General features: G+C 39.0%; 3 protein-coding genes across 5 annotated transcripts in view; 1 reads left to right on the plus strand and 2 right to left on the minus strand.

Annotated features, from left to right (window-relative positions):
* cenpp (centromere protein P) overlaps positions 1-375 on the plus strand; it is an 89,561-nt gene extending 89,186 nt beyond the window's left edge. The window contains exon 9 of the mRNA XM_066697862.1: positions 68-375. Within this exon, the coding sequence (XP_066553959.1) occupies positions 68-189 (122 nt within the window). The 3' untranslated portion in view covers positions 190-375. The remainder of the gene's footprint in view (positions 1-67) is intronic.
* On the minus strand, positions 267-18,179 carry ippk (inositol 1,3,4,5,6-pentakisphosphate 2-kinase). 2 transcript variants are annotated; one of them, XM_066697857.1, is made up of 13 exons: positions 17,946-18,179; positions 11,817-11,876; positions 10,312-10,365; positions 9,870-9,936; positions 9,325-9,446; positions 8,857-8,946; positions 8,297-8,355; positions 6,639-6,711; positions 5,981-6,260; positions 5,599-5,734; positions 5,234-5,336; positions 4,988-5,067; positions 267-4,386 (listed from the first exon to the last, which is right to left on the minus strand). In XM_066697857.1, exons 1-13 carry the CDS (start codon positions 18,024-18,026, stop codon positions 4,161-4,163), a joined length of 1,431 nt encoding a protein of 476 aa, XP_066553954.1. In that variant the 5' UTR covers positions 18,027-18,179; the 3' UTR covers positions 267-4,160. The 2 variants fall into 2 exon arrangements, with proteins under 2 accessions (XP_066553954.1, XP_066553953.1); XM_066697856.1 differs by having other exon boundaries at positions 10,270-10,365.
* A 4,397-nt stretch (positions 18,180-22,576) lies between these two features.
* On the minus strand, positions 22,577-24,037 carry LOC136733631 (protein BTG1). Of its 2 annotated transcripts, none has more exons than XM_066697863.1 (3): positions 23,906-24,037; positions 23,445-23,638; positions 22,577-23,237 (listed from the first exon to the last, which is right to left on the minus strand). In XM_066697863.1, exons 2-3 carry the CDS (start codon positions 23,560-23,562, stop codon positions 22,885-22,887), a joined length of 471 nt encoding a protein of 156 aa, XP_066553960.1. In that variant the 5' UTR covers positions 23,563-23,638; positions 23,906-24,037; the 3' UTR covers positions 22,577-22,884. The 2 variants fall into 2 exon arrangements, with proteins under 2 accessions (XP_066553960.1, XP_066553961.1); XM_066697864.1 differs by having other exon boundaries at positions 23,445-23,593; positions 23,906-24,017.
* Between the last annotated feature and the right edge of the window lie 1,086 nt (positions 24,038-25,123).

Below are 25,123 nucleotides of genomic sequence, written 5' to 3' on the forward strand. Positions count from 1 at the left end.
AATCATAACAATAATGAACTTAAAATACCTCCGGTTTCTGTAATAAAAACTCTTCCTCCTCTCACAGCTCTGGCCCTGGATGAGAAGAAGGTAGCAGAAAACGCCCCCCACAGATTCCACAATTTGCTGCGCTTGCTGGGAATCGAAGCCACGATTGAGAGTGTAATAAAATCAATGTGCATGGAGTAGTATGTAATTAAAACTCATAAGGAGGCTTGTTAGAACTAAGCATAAGGACATATTTCTTGTTAAATAACAGCCAATGCTTTCTCGTTTTATTATTTTATTCAATATAAACACCTCTGTACAATCCCACTAAGAAATACTTGTAAAATGTAATGCCATCTGTACATATGCCCCTGATGATTGTGTCTGTGTGTATGAGTGTATAAATATGAATAAATAACTTGAAAAATAAATAGTTATTTCAATATAAAAGACTGAACAGTTCTGTATACAGGTTTACATTTCTTATTTTCACCACAGTGGTTATGTCGGTTTTATTTCATCAATCAGTGGAATATTCACATGAATAGCAGTTATTCAAGTTAACAGAAAACAGTGGCAGCTTTATTTCACAGCTTCATAGACAAACACAGAATAAATAGTCACTGAACTATGGGTTCAGAACATGTGAACTGGTTCTGTCCTGTCCGAGACCGATCAGCTGTAAATAACGGCTCGGTTCGAATGGTGCCATTGTTTTTTGTGGTGCATGGTGTGTTAAGAGAATAAAGATGGACCATTATAGTCTTTCTATTGTTATAACTGATGATTATTAGTGGCTGTCATTAGGATGTTAGAAAAGTGCCTGCAGGGTTTCAAACATCCTAGCCAAACTGCAGGAATAAAGCTATTGAAGTTGCTTATCTGGACCTTTGGTAAGAAGTGTTTCTAATTATTATTATTATTATTATTAATAAGAATAATATATTGAATAATGTAGCATTAGACCTTTGGTTTGAATAATAGTCCTCCAATAGAGAAAAAACATATGCAAGGGTACAAAAAACAATACATTTCACTCAGTATGAGTATCAGTATTGGTTGTTAAAATTTAAATCTCACTTTTGATTTTATAATGCACAATCTCAGAGACAAAACATTAAGATTGACTTTAATATTGATCTCTTTGTTAAACATTAAAGATTTTTAAAAAAATAATGAGGAAGTGTTTATTTTCTGTTGTATTTCTTACTAATCAAATTGCCAGCAGTTGGGAGATCGTTTAGGCATCCGTAATACAGTATTACAATAACAAGTCATTCAGCTGTTGATGTTACATGTTGTTTGAGTAATACAATGCAAAGGAAGTTAGCACTAGTTCATATTTCAGGGAGTGATCCAAGCTGACACACAATGCAGAGAGTGTCTGGACAAGACCACGGGACCCCCACCGTCCCCCCCACACTGACACGGGTGACACTGTGCAACTGGGATCTCCACAGCGGACAGAAGACAACTTCAATGAAAGCATCGACCAAGTAAGGAAGCCTCCACATACACTGAAAGACGAACAAACCGCCATATTCTTAAGCACCACATACATCTGCATTTAACATTCACTGTGAACTGTTAGTGGGGTAACAAAGCAGGGGCACGTCACACAGTACTTCAATCATCTTGTAGAGTGAAATGTTTTAGCTCTTACACAATTTTAGCTCTAACACAATGTTGGAACAAAAAGTATGCATCTCTTAAAATAAGATTGATTTTAAATATATAAAAAGTAAATAATTGTAGGTGTCTTTGACTAACAGGAAGCTGCCCTAAGTGGCACAAGGAAACAAAGGCAGATACTAGAATTAGCAGCATAACTGGAGGTTTGTTATATCCCTTCGTCTCTGCAAAACCACCGTAGCAATTTCAGGCTTTCGCAGAGCAGCAGGGCTGAAATAAGCAAACCTAAATGGCAACCAGATCAAGGCAACACAGTCAGCTTTTACTTCATGATGGTAAAACAAAACTAAAATGCATTTTGAAATTGACTGGCTGATTTACAGGTAATCTCCTCCTAACACTTCATTCAATAACATGGTTTACTCCTCTTGAAGTACACAACGGGCAAAATAATAATCACCGCAAAGGAAACCTGGCCAGTCTCTTCACCCTAGCTTGGATTTCTTCGATCCACTGAACAATAAACAGGTGTTTATTTTAAAAACTACCAATAATCGTTAAGCAAAGGACACTGGAGGGTATTGATGTATAAGTGTGCATTAATATAATACGTAGTCGGAGTCAAATATGAGGACAGTATGTTATGAAATCATTACTGGAGTAATGTTGAAATGGGACAGGGACAAACTCACAATCGCTAATCTGATGTCACAAACTGAGAATTCAGGATCAGACTAGTCCAGTTTTCACGGTTATGGCAAATCGTCAGATTGTCTGTCAGTATGGCAGTTTAAAATTCCCTGAAGCTACATTTATTTTAAATAGGAAATTGTAAAATAAGGTCTGTCTGCTGATATTTAATTCTAAATTTTTTTCTTCATTGTAGGGTTAAAAATTAAGAACTCTTAGGTGTGGAAGAAACTGACTGATACAAGGGTATCCACCGTGTTACCAAAAGTATTGGGACAATATATTTTTTTAAACAGCATTTATTATGGTGTGTAAAAAGAAATAGCCACTCACACTCTTTATTCTGGTGCAGGTCTGTGCTTGGCCTCGCTGACGGCTACACTCTTACAAGGGACACTTTACACCTTTGTGGGTCAGACGGTGGGAATGCTTTGCTCTTCCTCCCCTGCTTTCAGAGCAGCTTGTGGAACACGAATACAATCACTTTGTGATGGGCTACTCTAGTTGATCCCAGAGATGTTCTATACGACTGAAAACGGGACACAGAGTGCTTAAAATACCTTCAGAGCTTTTCTCCTTGAACCACAGTTACACTCCCCCTTTTGGGGCACGATTCCATGCCTCGCTGCCCTTTCACAGAAATGAACAACCCAAAGCTAGAGCCATGGCTCTCGACTGCAGCCTAAAGCTTTCTCCGGCGGAGTGGACACCTGCAGACAGTGTGCCCTGGCCGAGGTCTCGGAGATTCCAGATCTGTCACGGTTGACCGATGATCGTAAGTCCTTATCTGCATGACGTTCTTCACACCCCGTCTCTGCTGTGTAAGGGACAGTCATACCTGCACTATGGCAACTCACACCCATTACACTAGCAGCTGTGAACTACTGGTCCTACTGGCTGCCTACTACCTACTTCCACACATGCCCTCCGTGCAGCATATGGCTACTGGTCCAATCCATCCTGCTAGAAACGGGCAGGTCCCAATACTTGTGGTAACAGATGTACAGACGCGCACCTTGATCGGTGACAAGACAGGTGTGCATACTGTGTACTCATGTTTAGTGTGTACTCCTTCTTGTAGACACTGTAAATACTCGTCTCATTTAGTTCATTCAAATCACTCCACCTCTTTTAATAGAGAAAAAACAATCAGTCTGTGAAGTTTTCATAGCTCTCCATTCTAGTCCTCCAGTGGTTTCAATTAGTACAGAACAACGCCTCGTTAGGTTTCATTCCCAGCACCCTCTACTGCCGGGTTGAAATGAAAAGGGTAACGGAATAGTAGCGATTCAGGACCTCCTGTAACCGAATCTTTATTTCCACACATAAACAAGGTAGTGACAAACAAGTGGGTTTAATAGTCCCTACTGTGCTTTTTTTTTTCTCTCTCTCTATCCTTCGTTTTTTTTGTTAAATGACTGTTAAGGGTTTAACATCTTGGTTTACAAAAACCTCTTTAGTGCTGCCACTTGTAAAACCTTCCCAACACATGAAACCTTCAACCTAAAATCAACCACCACAAGCCTTGGCACAAATGTACACTGTAGTATATGGAGCATGGTTTAGTATGACCAGATGGGCACCAGAGCCATCCCACACCCATCCGTCATCAGAGCGACACGCCGACGCGCCCAACGCTGCGGGGAAACGGCACCCGGAGAGAACGGCCACTAGAGGAGGAGTCATCTGGTAATCTCACTGCAGTTCTACCGTCCGGATTAATGTACCTTCAATATTTACTGTAAGTTATGGCAAACGCCCCCCCCGCCCCCCCAAAACAAAATCCTTGCTGGCATCCATAAACCGGCTTCATGTAATGCTTCAAGAGAACGCGCGGCCCCCTGCAGAGTTCACACGGGGTGGAACAGCAGCGTGCAGTCCTCGCTGTCCCGGAAGAGGCCGGCGCTGGCGGGGTCCTGTTTGGCCTGTGTGCTCCGGAGATAGTAATTGACTATTTTCGTGTCGAGCTTGTACTGATGGGGGATGTTCTCGTAGGGTTTAGGGTCCAGATCCAGGATGGACACTGAATACATAAACCTGGACTTCGACGGTTGAATCTCCACGCTGTTCTCGAGTCTGAAGAAAAAGGGGGGGATATATATGTGTGTGTGTATATATATATATATTATATATAGTGAAGTAGGCAAACTTATTTTTACACTAATTATTGATATATATTACATATTATATATGATATATATAAGTCTTCCTAAACTTTACACAGTAATCAATAAAAGAAATAACCTCCATATACAGCACCCACAAGAAGCCTTCCACTCTCATGTTACAATATCATTCTGCCGCAGTTTTATTTTGCCAAAGACAAACATAAATGTGGTTTAGGAACATCATCATAAAAACGATCATTTTTAAATTGAACTGACATTTCAAAAAGGACCATTAGAAGCCATGAAAACTGTCTGATCCCTTGCTTACCATTACTTCAAAATCAAAGCAGCCAAAATCCAAACATGCATCTGACCTGCCCTTTGAGCACCGGCGAAATAAAAGATCAAGGAAGCTGCACATGTGGGCAGCATTACAGACCGCCACAAAGCTCGCAGGCCATACAAATCTAAAGTTTGCTTAAACCTTGCAGCTCTTCACATTTAGTAACCTTTTACAGCTACATGAGATAGTTTAGGGTCTGACTAAAGTACGCTGGACATGGACTTACGGTTCGTCGTCCGCACACGGGGCGAGCGCAATCATTATCGAACAGTCTTTGGCCGTCATCGCTACTCTGTACTGGTGGACCTGGAGGAGAAGATGAGAAACACGCATCCAGAACAATGTACAGATACTGCATTGAACAAAACACAATGTCAGATGCCTCACTAACGCAAAGCCACAGTGAGCTAATAGGTACAGAGCGCCCGTCTTATTTACACTGTAAACAGGCCAATATCAGGCCTTGCCTCACCTTGCCAACAGCATATTCCACCGTCCCATCATCTTCAGAGGGACAGTTTCGCAGTTTTTCGAGGAAACTTTCGTTGTATGGCCCATCTATCTGTAATCTGCTCCTGTGGAAATTTAGTTATTCAATAGTTAGTTAGTTTTCAAGCATAAGTGCAAATGTGTAGCCTGTACCACACCAGGGCACTACAGCGGTCTGTATACACAGGGTTCCAGATCGTACGTGATTCCTGGTCAGATTTACAACTTTACATTTCGGTTCAAATATATCCCTGTGCAAGTGCCCCATCTTGTGGTCGATACAGTGCCTTACATGTACAGTGTGTAGTCTAAAAACCATTCCATTTGTAATTCATATAAAAGCAATACCTCTCCTTGGGGAATTCCTCCAGGTATTGCTCCACCCGCTTGTACAGAGGATAGAGTCCCTCGATGTCTAGGCTGTCCTGCATCTGAGCGTGTAGTATTTTAGAGAGAACGCAGTCTTTGGGCAGGCAGGGAATACCTGAGGGGTAAAAAGGTGGATTGTTTAGTTTCTTTTAATCAGATATTGCCATATGGTTTGACATCGACCTTTCAATATAATTATATTTATGAAACAGGTAGAAAACTAGTCAATAAAAACAAACACACACACATGCACACGCACACACACCCCATTATAAGCAATGTATAGTCAATACAGATAATCGAACGTCACCCTGAAGATTTAACCCTTCTGAATATGATCTCGAGGTGATGCTGGCGTTACCTTTGCGCAGCACGTCTCTATGCAGTAGGCTGGCCTCGCAGTGGCCCCGGCCCTCGGGGGAAAGCACCTTCCTCAGGTCCCCTGTCCTGCAGGAGTCTGAGCTGCTCAGCAGCACTGTGGTGATCACCTGGATCAGTTCATTGATGACCACCTTTGTGGACTGATGGCCGTTGATTAAACCATTGGCAGGAAAGAAATAGGGTTTCAAGTGCTGAGCCAATTCATTCAAGTCCTGAAGGCAGTCTTTGTCATCCTTACAGCTGTATATTGGTTCACCGTTCTGGGGGGGAAGGGTGGGGTGCAACAAAATAAGAGAAACAGCGCCCATAACTTACATAGTTTGCTTTCTTATGTACACAGTGAAACTTTTATAAATACCCCATAGTAACCAAGCATCAAATTATTTGATACCATGGTAAAGTAAGGATAAAAAAGGTAAGTAAAAGGATTTATAGAAACAAAGCCCCATCAGATTACACCTGCTGGAATTCTGAGCTCAGTTTTAAACAATCACATTTAAAACACCTATAATAATCTTCATTTTTGGGTCTGACACCATAATTAAATTTAAATTTCTATGAATGGACAAATGTGGGTTATTTTATCACCCAAATTAAAGTATAAAGTAAAACATAATTCCTCTTCAACGCTTTCTTACCTTAAAGATTTTTAAGTTGTTCTGTGCCTCTTCCAGCAAGTGTTTTATTGCAAGATACATTCTCTGCTTGTTCCTAAACAAATAAAAATACACAGAAACAAATTAAATGTTGGAATAACACAATTACAGCAACTCATCATCATTTTCACTCACTTTCTTAAGTAAGACAGTAATCATCACATCCAGCCTTAAAGCTAAAACTAAACAGCAACTCAAGTTTGTTTTAGTTTATCTACTAGATATGCAAACCTAACTAACAAACGCAACCCTAACCCTCACCAGACTCTAATCTGAACCAAAATGCAATTGTGAAAAATGCTGCTCAGAAACATGAAACTAGTTGTTACCACAAGGTAGGGCTGGGCAATATACAGAGTTTTTGCGATACAGTCGATATATTATTTTGGGCGAAATGCAAAATACTTGTATCGCAAGTATTTTGTCATTTTTATTCAAGTATGTATAGCTGCAGACCCGGAGACCATGGATTCTGGGAGCCAATCACTGTGCAGGAAATGCTTGTCAATCCTAATTTATGCCACCAATCACCTGCAGAAGACACTTCAGTCATTTTTTATGCAGCCAATAACCTTCTTCATTTATAAAAGGCAAGAGAGGAAACGAAGATGAGGGAGCAAATATGTCGGTGGTTACAACCAAAGAGTTGGCATTGATGTTAGTAAATGGATTGCAGTTTTGAGGTCATTAATCAGGATTAACTGCAACTGCACATTATTTTAACAATCAGTCGCATTCATGGAATTACGATCTTGAATGTTACACTATATAAACATTTTTAAAAAGCAATGGAAGCAAATTAATGAAATAATAAATAATACTCAATCAATCAATAGTAATCGAAACTCAACTGTCATATCGACAAAACGTACCTGGTCTAGCAAGGACAGATGTTAAATGCACCACTATAACCCAGATGTGGTGAATCTAAACTATTTTACAGCACATGTGTTGTGTGATTAGTATTACTTGTGTTTGTTATGTGTCAGTAAATAATGCTATATATTATTTTACATTTTCTGTGGGCTTCATTAAATCTATTCCACAGACTTGAGTGTGTTTGACAGCAAGTATTTGTTATTTTGCGCATTGTTTTTACAATAATACTAGAGGCATTTTTTATTGTTATTTTGTATTTTTTTAATGTACTCAGGTAAAACAAAAAAACATATTTGCCATGACAGCCTGGCAAGTGGTATTGTTCTTTGTTGAAATGATTAAAGAAAAACCTAATGTCTTTCATCTTATTTTGTAGCTTGTTTGGAGAAAAACAAAGAAATATCGAGAGAGAGAGCGTGCATCGCCCAAATTTAAAAAAATATTGAGATTATTTTTAGGTCATATCGCCCAGCCCTACCACAACGCCATTCCACTTTTGCCTTTACACCTCTACACCTTCAACCTTTTACTTGAAACTTTAGGCCATTTCATATTCTTTCTTTGTCATCTGGATTGACTTGGGATGAGGATACATATACATATACCACTATGAGCTCTACGAATGTCCAGGATATTAATCTTTCCCAAACACTCAACTCGGCAGCTTGAAACTCACACCTAACCTGAGTGACCTAATGAATAAAAATAAAAGATAATTTTGGTAACCAGACTCTGCTTGTATCTCCATGCAGCACACTCACCCTGAGAATAGATCAAGAGGACAGTACTTGCTCATCCTCTTCCATTTTCCATTGGCTAGCTGTCCAAAAGAACAACATATTTACATATGAATATAGACATTACAAATCAAGTTATGTATGGAGTGTGTAAGTTTATGAGTCCCAGCTGCATAGCATGTGCGTGAGAATAATCATTTCCTTCTCTGCACCAGCAGAGGGCCTCATGTTAGCAGAACATGTTTCAGACTTGCTACGGACTTATCAACAGAGGTCAGGAATGTGTTTTAGATATGGTCACTATCCACGTGATCCAACTTTTTTTTTTCCTTTGAACTAGAAAAATGTCAACAGGAAATAAAGGAAATCAACTGAAAAGCTGTAAAATACCCACTGTAGGACAAATCAACAAAGATTCAGGCATTTGAACTCTGGTCCGCACTGAGGCAGCATTCAATTTAACAAAAAGACAAGCAATTGCTCAGCCATTTACTCAGGCGAATTTGGTCATGGTTTTAGGTTTTCTATTTTGCCATAAAACATTTGTTTTATAATATACATACATGAATACGAAGTTAATTTACCTTCAAGTGTTGATGCATACAGAAGCGGCACACCTTGCGCTTCACTTCTTTAGTGACGTGCCTTGAAAATGGCAGAAATCCACATTTGGGCTACAAAACAACAAGAACTCAGGCATTACTGATCACCCCACATGAAGAGAATCACCATTGACAGACCTGCAAGGCCCATCACTTTTGTTTTCAATACAGTGTGTGCATGTCAGGCTTCTGGATGTTTATATGCATTCAATAGTTACAATTGTATTTATATATTTACATTTTATTTCATTTTAGTATCATAAAAGAGTTGTGCTCTGAACCAAAAAAGTGGAAAACAACAAATTCCCAGAACAGTGATATCTACTGGAAGTTTACAGCTGTCTCATTCTGTCTGGAAACACTGTCCTACTCAACCTGCAAACCCCAAACTACTTAACAGCCAAACAAATTCCTTTATTCATAAACATGAATAAAATGGGACAGGTTTACCTTTATCTCAATGCAAAGTGGTGGCCTGTGTTCACTGAAATGGCAGTCTGGGAGCTGGGTTAGATTTGGCAGGCACAAAGCATATCCACTAAAAGTGTCCATTACCTTGTCACAACGGGATTCTGCATGAGATTGTTTTTAAAGAAATTACAGAACATCTTTTAGAACAAGTGTCTTACAAATGTTCCCGCCAATGCTAACAGAATGTAAATCAGCATGTTATACTTATATAAAACTGAAAAGTACCTTTGTGTTTGAATTGAATCAATTTATCATTATGTATTGGGTTGGAAGTGATCTAACAGGTGAACTGGCATGAATGTGAAAGTAACTGTTTGCTACACAACCAAATAAAGACTAACCCCCCAGCACTACAGGGTTACACAACAGATTAGCACTCTGAAATGCTGCAAGCTGTGCTGAGGTTTAATTGCTCTCTAATTATGGCCATTAAGAGCCTTAAAAATGAAATGTTGAACATCACAATAACATATGAAATAGTTCTTCAATACTATGTGCATTTGTGAAACAATTCTAGCATTTACCTGGTCTTTCTTGCTGAACCTTTAAAGAAAGCTGTCTTACAAAGTCCAAAGGTAGTTTCACAGCCTCCTGTAAAACAAACAAAAACTTCAGAGCTGAACTGCTTTTATTCCTCTTGCTGGCTGATTATTTATTTTTTCCTTTTCATAAATCTTAATTGATTCTGAAGTAACCCTTTGAAGTCTGTGACGCAATAAGTAAATGGTTATCTCCATCTTCACACAGTACCAACAACACAATTCATAGTACACTGAGATTTAAAAAGATCATTTGTATTCATGTAAATGTGCTTTAAATGTGCTTTGATGGAAGCACCCTGGCATCACATTGTGGTTTTGTTCTTCAAAACTTCACGGTCAACAAAAGGAGTAACATGCCAGAGATATGTAACAAAAGTCTTACTCCATGGTGAACATATTTTCCTCCAAGGAATGGCTTCATTACATTTTTACTGAAGTCCACAATGTTCAGTATGTGATGAAAAGCTTCTTCTGATGTCTGAAAAATAAAGAATATTCATTAACTTCAGTATGCTCTTTCCCCTGCAGAGAAAGGGAGTAACGTATCATATGTCAATTCAACAGAAACGCGTAGGACCCGCTCTTAGTTTCATAATTGAGTAAACTCTATTATCTAATATGAGTCACAGAAGCGAATGGGTGAACTATGGATCATCTACTCAAGGTTACGACAGGACCACGGCGTTGCCTCGTCCAAAACGCAGAGCACAGAGGTAACCCAGGGTAACCACAGCGACTCAGGGACGAGCCAGGCCTTGAACTCTGTATGCAAAAACAGGAGATCGAGCCAGATGCATTCAAATAGGCCTGCAAACTGAGTTTCTCCCAAAGATAGCATAGACTAGAGTTTGTGAAGTTAATAGCAAGAGTGGCGCACTACACTGCTAAAATATAGACAGCTATTCATGGGGGATTACAAATCGCTCCACATTGCTGAAACTACAAAAACTGGGGAATACACTGAAGGCAACTTGCAAAAGCAAAATGTCAGCTACAGCAGCAATCTGTCAGGAAACAATTGGGGGGCCTCCGGGCCTGCGTACATACAAACAGGCTGAATGTTTGAAGCTCAAACAATCATAACAGAAAGTCAAGTGTTCACAATATCAACAGGGCATTGATGTTTCTGCATAAGTTATTTCAGAAACAAGTTTTGGGGGCTTTAAATAACACAATAGTTCTCCAGTGTCTACAAACAAAGGATGCATAAAGATACATTCACAGGAAACACTTCTCAAACTCTGACCACAATTAACCTGCCTTTCCATTTTTCTCCCACCCCTCCTGCCCCATTACATATTCCTCAGTTGTCCTTTAACAATGTGAAGGAATAATTAAAGATGAAAATTATGTTTGGGATGCTAGTACTCATATAGGGCATAAACTCTGGCCAACTAAGCGTGACACAATCACGCTACAACCTGCGTGCTGTGTTATGGCAGAGGAGTGCGTATTACACGACCACCTCGGCCAGCCTCCACTGCGCCACCTCTTCCTGCCACAGTGGTCCGACCAACACAGAGACCCATCGTTACGACTTGTGAATTCACGGCTCCTAGGAGTGTAAATGATCCCACCGTTCGCCGAACAAAGCAAGGGCCTGTCTGACTGGCTTGTTACCAATTGGCAGCACGAAGGCTGGGACTCCGATATGACTATCTTGCACCTTCACCATTGATCAGTCACACGCGACCATGGCTCCATTCACCCAGACTGACCTGGACCGGGTTTGAAACACTGGTCTGGTTATTGGCAGTGTGGTGTGCCGATGTACCAATCTGGGTTGTGTGCTACTGCTGCGTGCTACTGCAGAGCTGTTAACCAAACAAATGTGCAAAGTTGAAAGCGGAATGAAAACCACAAGAGGAACCTGACCAAGCGGCTCCCTGATTGGACCTTTCATTTATAGTGGTGTATATAGTATAGTACCTGATTCGGGTTTTCGGTTTCTTCTGCTGGGTACTTCAAAAACCTTAGAACCTGAGAGTGCTGAAATGAAAAAACAAACAAATATTGAACATTAAAATCAAGGAAAGGGGTATAATTTTAAGTTATTGTGAATTTATTAAATAGCAATGAGTTTCCATAGACACAGCTTATTGAAACTAGTAGCGTTTTAATTACATAACTGTAAAACTATAAATGGGAGGAACATTAAGAATGTACTACTTGTGTTTTTTCTCCCAATTTACAGAAAAATATGCTTCCAAATCACAAGGTACGGGCAAACACTTGGAAATCTGTTCACTGTGGAATTTCTGTGCGCTGACATTTCATAAAAAATATGCAACAAAAGGTTTATTTAAGAAAAAAAGAAAAAAAAGAAGGAATGTTCAAAGTTCAAGTAAAATCTGATTAGCAAAACTCCTAAAGGACATTTTAATACATTCAGCATGACAGTTATGTAATGGGAATTATTGTATAACCTTACATAAGGAGGGCAGCAAGCTCTGCCTCAAAGGTAGGCCTAGAAAGAAAGTTCCAACACTAGAACTCAGATATGCAATGTGTGATCAATTTTGCTTCAGTTTTTTTTTTTTTATAACATTCTTTGAAGTTCATTTGAAAAACAAGTCCTGTCCCATACCCCCCAGGTGTTTGTTTTTTTTGTTTGTTTTTTTTAAGAGAGATTGTGCTTAAAAGGGTTATTTCAAAAAGCCACGATACCACAACTGATAGAGGAAAGTCCAGTGTCGAAAGCACAATAATATCATAAATAGTCAAATATCCATTAAACGTATGGCTTTGGAATCTGTAGGAAGTAAATTAGCTTGGGCAGATTCCAAGACACTTGAGAAATCTGCATGCTTTTATTATTGACTCACTTGAAGGGGTGTACGCCTGTTGCTTTAAAATTAATACAAAACATTTTTGTCATGGACTAGACATTGCTCATTCTAAAATAAATACTCCCAAACAGAGCAGCAAAGACTCAGGCAAACCCGAGGACAATTTCCATAAGGGCAGACAGAGTTACATCTGTCACCATGGAAAATTAGAAACATTCACATAATTAATTGTCCATTTTCTGAAAATACAACTTCATGTTAGTTTCCATGAACTACCACCCACCAACAGAACATGTAATTGTCTTAACCGTTAAGATAAGCATGGTTTTCAAATATGTAATTATATGGTTCACCTTTTTTCTTGTCATTGTTCATACTCTGACTAGGGTTTGAACGTTGAAGTCCACTGCCATCCTGGTCAGGTTTGTCCTCAAGGCAGCTGCCTGTCTGACGGTTGTTGTGGCTGCTGGAGAAACACCAATTCCAGGCCCTCCCACAACTTCACAGTTCACAGCGGACGTTTCTCCAGCAGCCACAAGGACTTCGGCACACAAAGTGTTGATGTGGCCTATACTGACGATTCAGTAGAGCAGGTAGCCTTTTGGTTATAAAGACATTGGTGTTGGGGTCCTCATGTATTGTTTAATACCGTTTGGAGGTCACAGAGAGTCCCCCCCCTAAATTGTAAGTGGTGTCGACAGTTTCATTTGATGATGTTCAAAGCTGAGTGAAGGTTAAAAGTATTGAAGGATTCCCACACTGCAGTAAATGTGAACAAATGGTGGGCTTGTGAGTTAATCAAACGCACAATTTTATCAAATATTCACTGTTTATTGAACATAAACTGTTCAAGTTTGAAACTATAAGGAAAAAAGAAAGCCACACACTCTTCAAGCACTCCAAAATTAAAAACATTAATTTTATTAGGCAAGACACACTGATGAAGGCTTTCAGGCCAAAATGTTGGAGGGTTTCTTTTTACCTAATAAAATTAATTGTTTTCAATTTTGGAGTGCTTGAAGAGTGTGCAGCTTTCTTCTTTCCTTATCTTCCAATTTTTCACACCTGTGAAACTATATCAGAAAAACACATTAAAAATGACACCTTTAAGAAATACAAGTACAAGTTTACTGGGAGAAGTTACTACCTCACAACTGAGGACGATGCTTCTTTGGATCAGATCAGTGGAGGTAAACCAATACAAATAATTTAAAACAAATTATATCACACACACAAACAAACACGGAACCTGCAGTGAAACATTATGGCCACATCGTCAATCTTGCTTTGGACAATTCCATTTGTACATTGTTGCTGCTCCAACTATTATTCACATGATATCCGTTTTCAATGGACACTATGTTTTAAATAAACAGTTAGTTCAAAAGTGTATGCCTCAACTAGTTTGTTCATGTTCATACAGCTGGAGAACACAGGAGTCGCTGAGTAATGAAACCAGCAGGTTACAGTTGCAGCAACTGACAAGAGAGAACCGGCTAGATTCCCTGATATTTGGTAGCAATGTCATTCCCTTTCAAATTCACAGCTGCACTCAGCATGGCATTAGTGACATTCAATCCAAACTGAACTATGGCGTGTAGTTTCCTTTGATCTTCCCTACCAAACCTCGGGGGATAATAAATGTTTTAACTAATTTCAACGACCTTAATTAAGCATACAAAACTCTGCTTTCTGTTTATTTCTGACTCTTTGTTTGTTACATCATTACATTTATTTTCTTTGATGGAGAAAAGCAGGGTATAGCACTTCCTCTCAAGATTGTGGTACAATTTTGACAATTTAGTTACAACAGCCATGATTTACAAAGTTTAAATGAATTGCTCAAATAACATTAACAGTGGGTTTTACAGACCTAGATTAGATCTAGCCATGGACTACCCTACCTATAATAATATTGGGTAGTTTAAGACTGGTGCTAGCCTGGGTCTGTGGAACCAGCCCTAAATGTATTTAACTGGAGCACAAACAATCTCGTCAAAGCACAGTTACTAGTGTCAATTCTTTCCAGGGTCAAAGTGAAGAAATCAGTTTCAGAGTTTCAGTTAATGTATAGGTCAGATATTAGCTGCAATATGGGTAAATCACAACCAATTTAAAGCAATTCACTAACTGGGGTTGATCCTCAGTATGCAAGCAAAGTTCCAACTGCAACTAACTCGGGGCCCCATTCGCAAAAGGGATGCACCACTGCAACATGCTTTTTCAGGCGCTAGCACGACCTGCAAGGGAGTCACACCTGCGACCCAATTTCAACTGCTTTGAGTTAGGAAAAAAGCCATGCATCGTCACAAGGTTCTGCCTCAACTTTGGGTGTATCCCTTGCTTACTCTAACCCTCCTTTCAATTTCCAAACCTCCGGACAACTGGATCCAGCCTGTTTGAACATTACGCGGCTAGTCCTCCTCAGAACATCTCTAACTGGGGCGCAGCAGCTGCAAAGAGTGTACTGCACAGAAAGCTGCACACTTGTTTGATGAAAAACAGTTTAACAGATTCTACTTGGACCATAACTTCTAATTATAATATAAATTGCAACAGGTTTCAATTTTACCTTGTATTCACCCTCATCTTGGTCTTGGCATTCAAACTTGACCATGTACAGCTTTCCACTGCGTCCGGATTTAGAATAAATCTCACCCTGTATGAAAATGGGACCCTCGGCCTAGAACAGGGGTGGCCAACCCTGTTCCTGAAGAGCCGCAATCCTGCAGGTTTTCCAGGTCTCTCTAAAATTACCAATCAATGGATTTCTTGACTAATTAAGAGCCACAATTGGTTCAATTAAGCAGTTAACGATCTGGACAGAATAAAAACCTGTAGACCCTGCAGCTCTCCAGGAGCAGGGTCAGCCACCCCTGGCCTAGAACCATGTTTTTGCCAATGCAAAAATTCTGCTGTTGAAAACTGAAGGCAGCTGCAACTCTTTCACAAGCTGTCCTCGTGCCCCAAAAAAGTACATTGCACTGGTTCATCTCTGTTGAAAATGGGGCTCTTAGTCCGCAGCTCCCTATCAACTCTGCAAGTTCATGGCCATTGACCCTATATGAACTTTACTGGAGTCTTTGTAGACAACTTGTGTTTCTTGCAGTTTTTCCCCTGTGTTTACAGCTATTCATAACTCTAAGGACTTACCTCCAAACTCATTTGTTTCTGAAACCAGATGTTTCCTTTCAGACTTCCCGTTTGTAATAACCGAAAGCCTTATTTAAAATAACAGGTTTAGAAACATACAATGCACACCTGCTTTCACCACATTTATAACCAAATTTGGTTCGCAAGATGAATTCTCCATCTGAGAACAGAATTGTAAAGACTTCTCCCATCTCGAAGTCAGATTTTTTTTTTTTCTCCCTGTAACACTTGTTCTGGGTAACTATCATTTTAACTGTTTAATTCTATTAGAACTATATTGAGTTTTTATTTAACTTTTTTTAATTTGCCGATTATGTCCATGTTAGAAATAAGACTTATGCCTATTTGTTTATTCTAAAACAGGCAGCTGTTGAGCATGCCTTATCCACATTCAAATTAGGCTGAAGCCTGTTTGTTTTCCTATCATTCAAACAATATGGCCCACATAGTGACATTTCTACACTGATACTGTGGGATTAGTAAGAAACAGAATACGAATGACCAATGTTCTCGAGATGTAATGATTGAGGGTGTAAATATCTGTGGCGTGATGGCTGGACACTGGTCATTTACAAGATGATCCGAAATGCTGAATAGGGTGTGTACCCTATTCACAGGGTAATCTTGTCATGTCAATCAGCCTCATAATGGACAGGGGATCAGAGTAAAAGAAGATTATAATTTGTATATAAATATGTTGTGTCCCCATACACACAGAGAGCAATACGTCTCTGTAAAACGGCCTCCATTGCAGCAAGGATTATGTTCTCCCAGTAATCAGGGGGCTCCACTGCATTCCAGTGCAACTGTTACTATAGATGAAATACCTGTATTCTGGAATGAATGAAGGTTAAGTAAAGTAATGCTTATCTATGTTTTTATCTGTGTTTTTAAACATAACTAGAAAAATACACATTTTCCATACAGAAGGAGTTCAGCATAAATATTTTGTGTTTAAACATTCAACCATTAAGATAAACAATAGTGGACTATGTTTTCCATGTGTTGCTTAATATGTTGTGGTGTTTCAGCAAATCTCATAAGACGCTGACTAACTGAATTCCAAGACAGCTCGAATTGCTATAAATTCCTTTATATAAAGGACACAAGGGTCATATTATTGTGTTGAGAAAATGCTAATAATCAGAAAGTTACTTATGATCAACTTAGATGCATGTCAATGTTTACACACACCACATGCACTTAACAGTAGCTGTAATTACGGTATTTTAAGCAATGCTGGAAGCGAGATAAAACCAGGGACCATTTATCTCACGATCTGTGTAGAAAGCTGCGCGGAGTTATTAGGTAAACTACAAGTTAATCATATACTTCTCCTCTAATACAAAATAAACATACAGTAATGAATTAAAACATATTCCTCTAAAAATATCCCGCTCAATAATACAGTTGTGGAAGTTTAATATTATATTATTGTCATTAGAATTCAAGGTACGACTGCATGGAAATAAAAAAACTTGTATGTAATAGTTTTATTTTTTAATTCAGCATATCTATATTTCAGTTACTCTCCTTTGTTTGTAGCATTCAGGTTGATATACAGTGCTACATTATAGATATAATTACTTGACAAAACAGCAAATTGTTACACAACAAGGGGATCGATGATCGGGTGCAAGATGACACACCGAGCACTTTCTTGACTATCCTATCTCTTGTCCTGATACAGGGCAACAATTAGTCTACTTCTTATTATTCTGATATATTTCAACACACTTGACTCCGGCGCATTGTGAAACACCCTCATCCTAGACTGCCTGTAAAAGTGTTCAGGTTTGTTAGGCGACAAGAGACAAATGTTTGATTTTATAATGCTCCTTTGCAGCCCGTTCATGAGCTGCACTTTTCTGTCCATAATCAGGTCGTCAAAAGGTCCCACTTCTCTTTATTTCCTTGCTGAGCGGCATTTCAGTTCAGTTATTGAAAACGTGATCAGGACTGCAGTATCATTCTACTTACACAAGCAAGATCAAACGTCGGCCATCTGATCATGTGATTAGTAAAACTCGTCCTGAAAGTGAAGTTTTGTTTTGTTTTGCTTTTTTAACAAAACTTTTCCCCTCCAATACCGGAGAGCAGCAGCAGCAGCACTCACCTGGACATGAGACACCACTAGGCTCTTGTTTCCCTCCCCGTGATATTTCCACTCGTTCTCGTCCATTTTATCTACTTCCATGCCACAGATGCTGCCGGAAAACGTACAGGAATCGCAATTCAAGTTCTTTCGCAAAACAATTGCGGCACACCATAGACACACAGATGGACGCAAAATGATTTCTTTCACTGACACACACCGACAACTCTCTACTGGTAGCACTACCGCTTTGCTCCCGGATATCCCGCCCCCTCGCAGTCTATTGGCCCACATGTCGTAAATACGTCTCTCATTGGTTGATCAGAGATGACACTCAAAGGAGAGCAACACCGCTGCGTGTTGAGTGGCTGTCCGTGCCGTCAATCAAATGTGGGTGACCAGGAAATCCTGTCTAGGTATATGGATCGTTGACGTCACCGGAGGGCGAGGACCTGTGCACACGTTTTTTTAGAGCAATGCCTGAGATGTTATATCAGTGCATTAGAGATAAAGAGTGTTTGCGAGTTCATTGAACAACTGTTATTATTATTATACAATTGAAATACACAATTAACCCAGCAGAAAAAAGTTTTAATAACTTACAACAACGTTTTAAAAGGAAATGCTTTCCAAACTGACGCTTTATCAAAATACACACAGTAATATTTACATAAATAGCAGTGGATAAAAGCTTAGTAAGAGTTATGGAGTACTGTATGTCAAGTCAATATGATTTACTCCCGGGGGGGAAGAGTGAGGATTGTGCAAAATTGCACTCCAAATTGAACACAATTTCAGGTAACCAATTTATATTATAATTTATATACCTATCAAGAGAAAAAATACGAAATGCATTTTTAAAAAACACTTAATTATAATATCTCGTTATATTTATGTATCAATGTATTATATCGTGTGTATCTACCTCCTACAGTATTTAACACATTAATTGAGTGTACTGTAAAGACAAATCTGCCCAGCTGTTTTTCTACCAAGTTCTACAATTGAAATACTTAAATTACCTCAAATATCAGAACTTATTGATGTGCTTTTGTACAGTTATTTATGTGCACCCCTCATTTGATGATTCGTTAAGTTTTATAAACAATAATACATTTTATTTTATAAATATTGTTACTTAAACCAGCAGAGCAGAACATTAGCTACATTTCTGACTATTTATTGAATGTAGGCATGTCCCATTATAAGCAGCTACTACAAGGAAGGATTGGAAAGAACACCTATCCACTGCCGAACCATACATAGCAGTGGGGAATCAAACGTGAAGCCCAGTTTATAAAGATAAAGCACAAACCAAATATGAATGTTTTATACAGTATATGATGCTGCATATTGCTGTGGTGTCTCCTCCTTGTGGACAACTATGTGAAACTACAACTAAGGGGAAGTACACCACATATAATGGTACTAAAGGTTACGTAAACTTAGGTCTCTGTGATGTTGTCCTTTCTATTGGATGGTGCCCAGTATGAATTCTGAATAGCATTTAATTAATTGATTCCTCCTGTTAGCAAATGCATAACCATTGCATGTATGAAATAAATACGAAAAACATTATTAACAATTCGGTGTAGATCTTACACAAAGCTGAGAAGTATTGATTTATACAAAATACCTCTAAACACCTTTACACGCTCCCTTAAATACTCAGATCGTCAAGCCCTGCATCTCTACCCCTCCAACTATGAATTCTTCCTTACACTGAATAGAGATCTGTTCACAGGATGAGGGAGAGGTTGCTAACACATCACCTCACCCTGACTGTGTCCCAGTTTTCACTCTTCAGGGGCAACAGTATATACAAAAATGAACCTCTTAAAAAAACAAAAAACAGAACAAGGATTGTTTTCGGTCTACATGATCTATATAAATATTTCAAAACTCTCCTCTTTGTGAGGGCTGGTGTGAATAACATAACTGCAAGCCTCTCCTTTTCAATCATTTATTTAGCTAAGCACCCCACCCCACCCAGCTCGGAAAAAAATGGGTCTTTATCTGAATCCTGGCAATGTTGGCACAGTGCAGTAGGAAATCACATGATCCTATGGGACTCACTGTAACTAGGAATATCCCTGTACATCCTATAAGTTGTTGGCACAAGATTATTTTTCTTCTTGTCAGTTTTCACAGGCAAATTTGGGATTGGGCGGTAACAAAACATATTTGTTCTCTGGATTTATCAGGTAACTATGTGTGAATTTGTACCTTCTCTTCATTTGGTATTTTTTTAGGGAATGTGAATTATTCTATCAAAAAAGTAGAAAACATGCACACCAAAAAATAAGGTGCTGAGTCAAAGACAAATTAGTCACAAAATAGAACTCGCACACTTACTAAAGCTCCAGAATCTTATTAACATTAACAAACAATATGAGCTTTATGTTATAATAATAAATACGTTTTTGGAGCTTTAATAAGTGTGTGAATTATATTGCACACAACCTTTTTAAACCATATAAAACACATTCACATTTTAAATCTAAATCTTGAGTATCTAAGTGAAATAGAAAATATAACAGTTACACTTTATAATAAGGTGCTGTGATTCCTCATTAATTAATATATGGATACCACAGGATAAACACATGCATATGTCATGCACTTCATTTGAGTGCTGATGTTAATCACATGGATAACAGGGTTAGGGTTAGGTTTTAGGGTTAAGGTAATGTGCTCAACATCAGAACTTAGATGATGTTCATGAGGTATTGATGTGTTACTCCTGTGGTATTAATATATTAATTAATGAGTAATCACAGCACCATATTTTAAAGTGTTACCAATATAACATATATAATACTTATGTTGTTCCCTTTCAAATCTGAATAATCAGTTGGTACATGTCTAACACCTTTGTAGTGAGTTAGACAAGAGTAAGTTAGAATTCCACTTCCTCTAGAACATTATTTAATCATAAAGAAACAACTGTTAGGAAGTGTGGCATTTGGTATCTCATCAGGGTCTCTGACAGTACAAGTCAGTTCCCCAGGAAGTACACAGTCAGTCTGCAGCTCACTCGTGGTCTAATAAGCACTCTCTAGTGCACAGCAGGAAACGGCCACAAAACAATAACAGAACCTTTTATTTTCGATTTCCTGAGTAAACTATAGGTTCACTTTGAACTCAGAGAAAACAGATGCTCATGATATTAAAAGCGTTACTGCTAAGGAATGTAATAATAATAATACAAATTAATAATACAGTACACTATTTAGATTAATAAAATAAAATACCACCATTGTTGATACCTTCTGGATATTAAGCACTAAAATTATGTGGTTGAAAACTCTTGCATGCAACATGTATAGGGAGCAAATTCCTTTCCAATAATTAAGTTCGCCTTTGGGAGTGTTTAAATTTACAATAAAGAGCAAAGAACTATCAATTTGTTTTCACATAGCATGTGAGAAGTACATTTTACCTTTTTTTTTCAAACATGATATTAATAACTAGTGTGTGTTTTACCTCAATTATAAATATTATCTTGCTCATAAAAATGTTCACATCCACAGAACCGGCATAAAGAACTCCTTTATGTTACAGCTAAGAAAATTTCACCTTTTAACCGCTGCATTTTCCTTGGACCAAGTTGAGAGATTGATTTAACTGCTGGCTTTTTTTTAAGTCTATACAGAGAGGCACTTGTAAAGTCTGGTGAAATAAACATTTTAAGGATTCTATAGAAGGGCAAATAACTTGGATGAAAATAAGCATTCATGACTAACCTAAATCATGCTAAGTGTTTACACCCTTCTCCTAGACTAACTTCTTTGGCATTCAACCTAGGATTGACAAACTAGATTGTGGCAAATTGACAGAAAAAAAGTGTTCAGTGTTTTGGAAACTTGTGAGGAAAGAATCAAGTATATTTGTGCTTTCTTGCGTGTTGCATTTAAAAAATGCTTTGACTGGAACTGTAAGACATGGTCACATTTTTACTGCTGATTATTTTCCCAACTGATTACTTAAACTTTGTCTATTTTGGATCACTTCACTTTGTATCACTCAAGCAATTAGACCTAATGTGGAATAAGACTGAGGAAATTAGTAATGAGTACTCCACACGCACACCATACAGAAGTGCTACATTAAGTTTTTTTTCTGGACAGCACATTAAAGTAAATACTATTTGAAAGCATAAAAGATCAAGCCTCAGTTTTAATACTTTGGATCAGTATTTATAATACAGAGAACCAGTTCACAATCGGCTTGCTCACCTGTTAGCAGGTTACTTCAAATGAGCAGAGCCAGCTGCTACTCACTGCCCAGTAACACACAGGTCAGGGAAGCAAGAGGTGTGAAGACCGTTTGAAACTTCGACGTTTCTTCACATGTCACCTACTTACATTTTAAATAAACAATGCGAATTGAATACCAAGTAGTATTCAAAAAGTTACATAAAAGAACTATTAATAAAATAGTCAACCCATCCGATCGACCCAGTATTGCTACACTTAATCCGTATCGTTTACACTTAATGACAACTCTCAGATCTCGCTCCATCTTTTCGCCATACTCGTCTATTTATATTCAGAGCCCAGACTATAATTTGAGCTGGTATAGAAGTACACTGCCGCTGCCTCTGAACCCCTTATTAAAGCTGAAAGGAAGAAAAGACGCCACAACAGAGCGCTACTCAAATATGGGAGTTTTATTACAAATACCCAAGGCTTCTTTAAAATAGAAATCTGTAAAACATTTCACCACGTGACTGTACATGTCATTTACAGTATACAATCCCGTAAAATTACATTGTTGCTCTTATGCATGTTTGTTTTGGATTTTATTTTTACAATAGCCCTTGACCACAATAAACAAAGGGTTTTGGCAGTATTTCTAAAATCTTTTAATGTCTAAAGAAACGGGTAAACAATTACATCATCAGATGAGGACACAATACATACAGCACTGTACAGGGACAGCTGTGGGGGGAACACTGTTAGCTTGACACGGTCATCATGTTGAAACTTTTCGAGGGGCTCGACCGGCCGATCCGCAGTTCGTCCTTGCAGCTGATCCGGCTGTCCACCGAGCTGGCGGGCATCGGCGGCGGGGGCGTCGACTCGTACAGGACGCAGATGGAGCCGTCCTCGCCTATCCGATAGGACACTTCATATGGGTCGACCCACATGGTGAGTTCACTGGGCAGCAGCGTGAACAGCTGCTCCCGATGGAGTCCGATGGTGCTGGCGGCTTTGCCGATCAAGGGGTCCATTTTGTGGTTGATCCTGATGCATCGGTACCCAGAGCCTCTACAGGGCGCCTGTGGGAACCAGTGATGTTTGTAGTGCTCTGGAAAGGAAAATGGATATATTGAACAGCTCAGGTTTTTAAGAAGAACCCCAATGCATCCCACCATAGACGCATGCAACTGTTTATATTTAGTGCAACATGGCCGAGGAGTCCAATTAGGAGATCAGTGATCAGTGAGCACGCAACCCCGCAGGGCTTTTAGAGGATTAAATGTTCATAATGGCTCAAAGTGTATATAATAATCACCTCCCAGGGACTGCTCCAGGGACGCGCCGAACTGGTGCAGCTGCTCCTCGGACAGGAGCCCGGTCGTCCTCAGCAGCCTGGTGATGAAGCTGGCAGCTGTCGAGATCTCCGTTCTCATTGTAGCGACTCGGTAACTTTCTCATTAGACGCTGAAAAACAAATACGAGCCGTCTTTTCACCTCTCCGAAAAAGCTCTGTGGAGGGAAAAATAAAAGGGCAGGTTTTTTTTCAGCCTAAAATCGAGGTTTCCAACCGTTTGACGTCGCTGGATGGGTTTAATTATGACGGAAGCAACAATGTATACAATAAGTCGCGGCCTGCGTCTGACGTGAAGCGATACTTTTCCCTTTGTCCAAAGAAAGCGATTTTTCTCCCCCACCGACACTATTAAATGTATATTTGCTTCGGTAATCGGTGTATAAAGCAAGTTCTCCACTCCTATACGTGCAAAATACACCAACCAGGGTGAGATTCGGGTGATTTTGGCGATATTTCCGAGCGCCGTCCTGTGTGAGCGCCAGTCCCGCAGAGAAAGCCAGGCTGTGTCAGAGCCCGAGCAGCCTGCTCGCTCAGCTGGTAAACATCCCTCTCGTCAGGCCCCCGGCAGCCAATCACAGCGCGCCGCCGCCGTGACGTCACCGGGCGGAATGTATCAGTTGCACGTACACAAACAGGCCCGATGGCGGCGATTGCCGTGCTATCAAAGTCAGTTATTAGCATGACCACAATAACGATGTTTATTCCAAGAAATGCACGTTTCATTACGCAATTAGTGATGGTCTTTTTCTGCCAGTGATTCCCCTTTAAACAACCTAAAAAGAGATGTATGAGCCTAAACACATCAATGTACCGAAAACGGAATGAGGGATTGTTTTGTTTTTACATATTTTTTGCTCTGGTATAGTGTGATCATAGTGTGACTGGTGACAGTACTCTATTAACTGTACCACATTATTTTAACCGTCTATCTTACCAGTTTTTCTGTCTGAAGAATCGCCTAAGTAATATATGATACTGTACATCCAGAGAAAAAGCACTGTTGTGTATAATTTGGATCCAAGGACGAATGACATGCTTTACAATTTACAAAATGTCCATTGTGCACAATACACAATTACAAACAGTGGCTGATATGCTGAAAGTATAGAGCTGTTGCGCTGTGGGTGAACATTATATTATACATAAGTGTAAAACTTGAATTATATATATATATATATATATATATATATATATATATATATATATAATACACACATGCATTTACATTTATCTTTCCTTAAAATTACAAAACGTATGCCTTCCAGTTAAGTTGCATACATTCTTTAATACTTAAAATTGTTCCTATATTTTATTGAGTTTATTAATGAATCAGTTATCTTTCCAGTACAGGTTACATTTAAATTACCATAAGCTACCAAAGAAAAACAAGATGTTTTCGCATGTTTATGTATGGCATAATAAAATAAAACAAACGTTCTATCAGCTTGTATGTTTGAATTACAGAATTACATTTTCTGACTATCACTAAAATATGTAGTTTTCATTTAGGCAAAGGATTAGGTTTGTCCTTTGTGGCGTTCCATAGATGGAGCTGTGACCGCCTTTTCCGGTTTTGTTGTCCAATCGCATCGTTGCTTACTTCGCAGTTCCAGTTACAAGCTGTGATATGATTGGGTATT

The sequence above is a fragment of the Amia ocellicauda genome, chromosome 3 (assembly GCF_036373705.1).
Source record: "Amia ocellicauda isolate fAmiCal2 chromosome 3, fAmiCal2.hap1, whole genome shotgun sequence".
Taxonomy (NCBI): domain Eukaryota; kingdom Metazoa; phylum Chordata; class Actinopteri; order Amiiformes; family Amiidae; genus Amia; species Amia ocellicauda.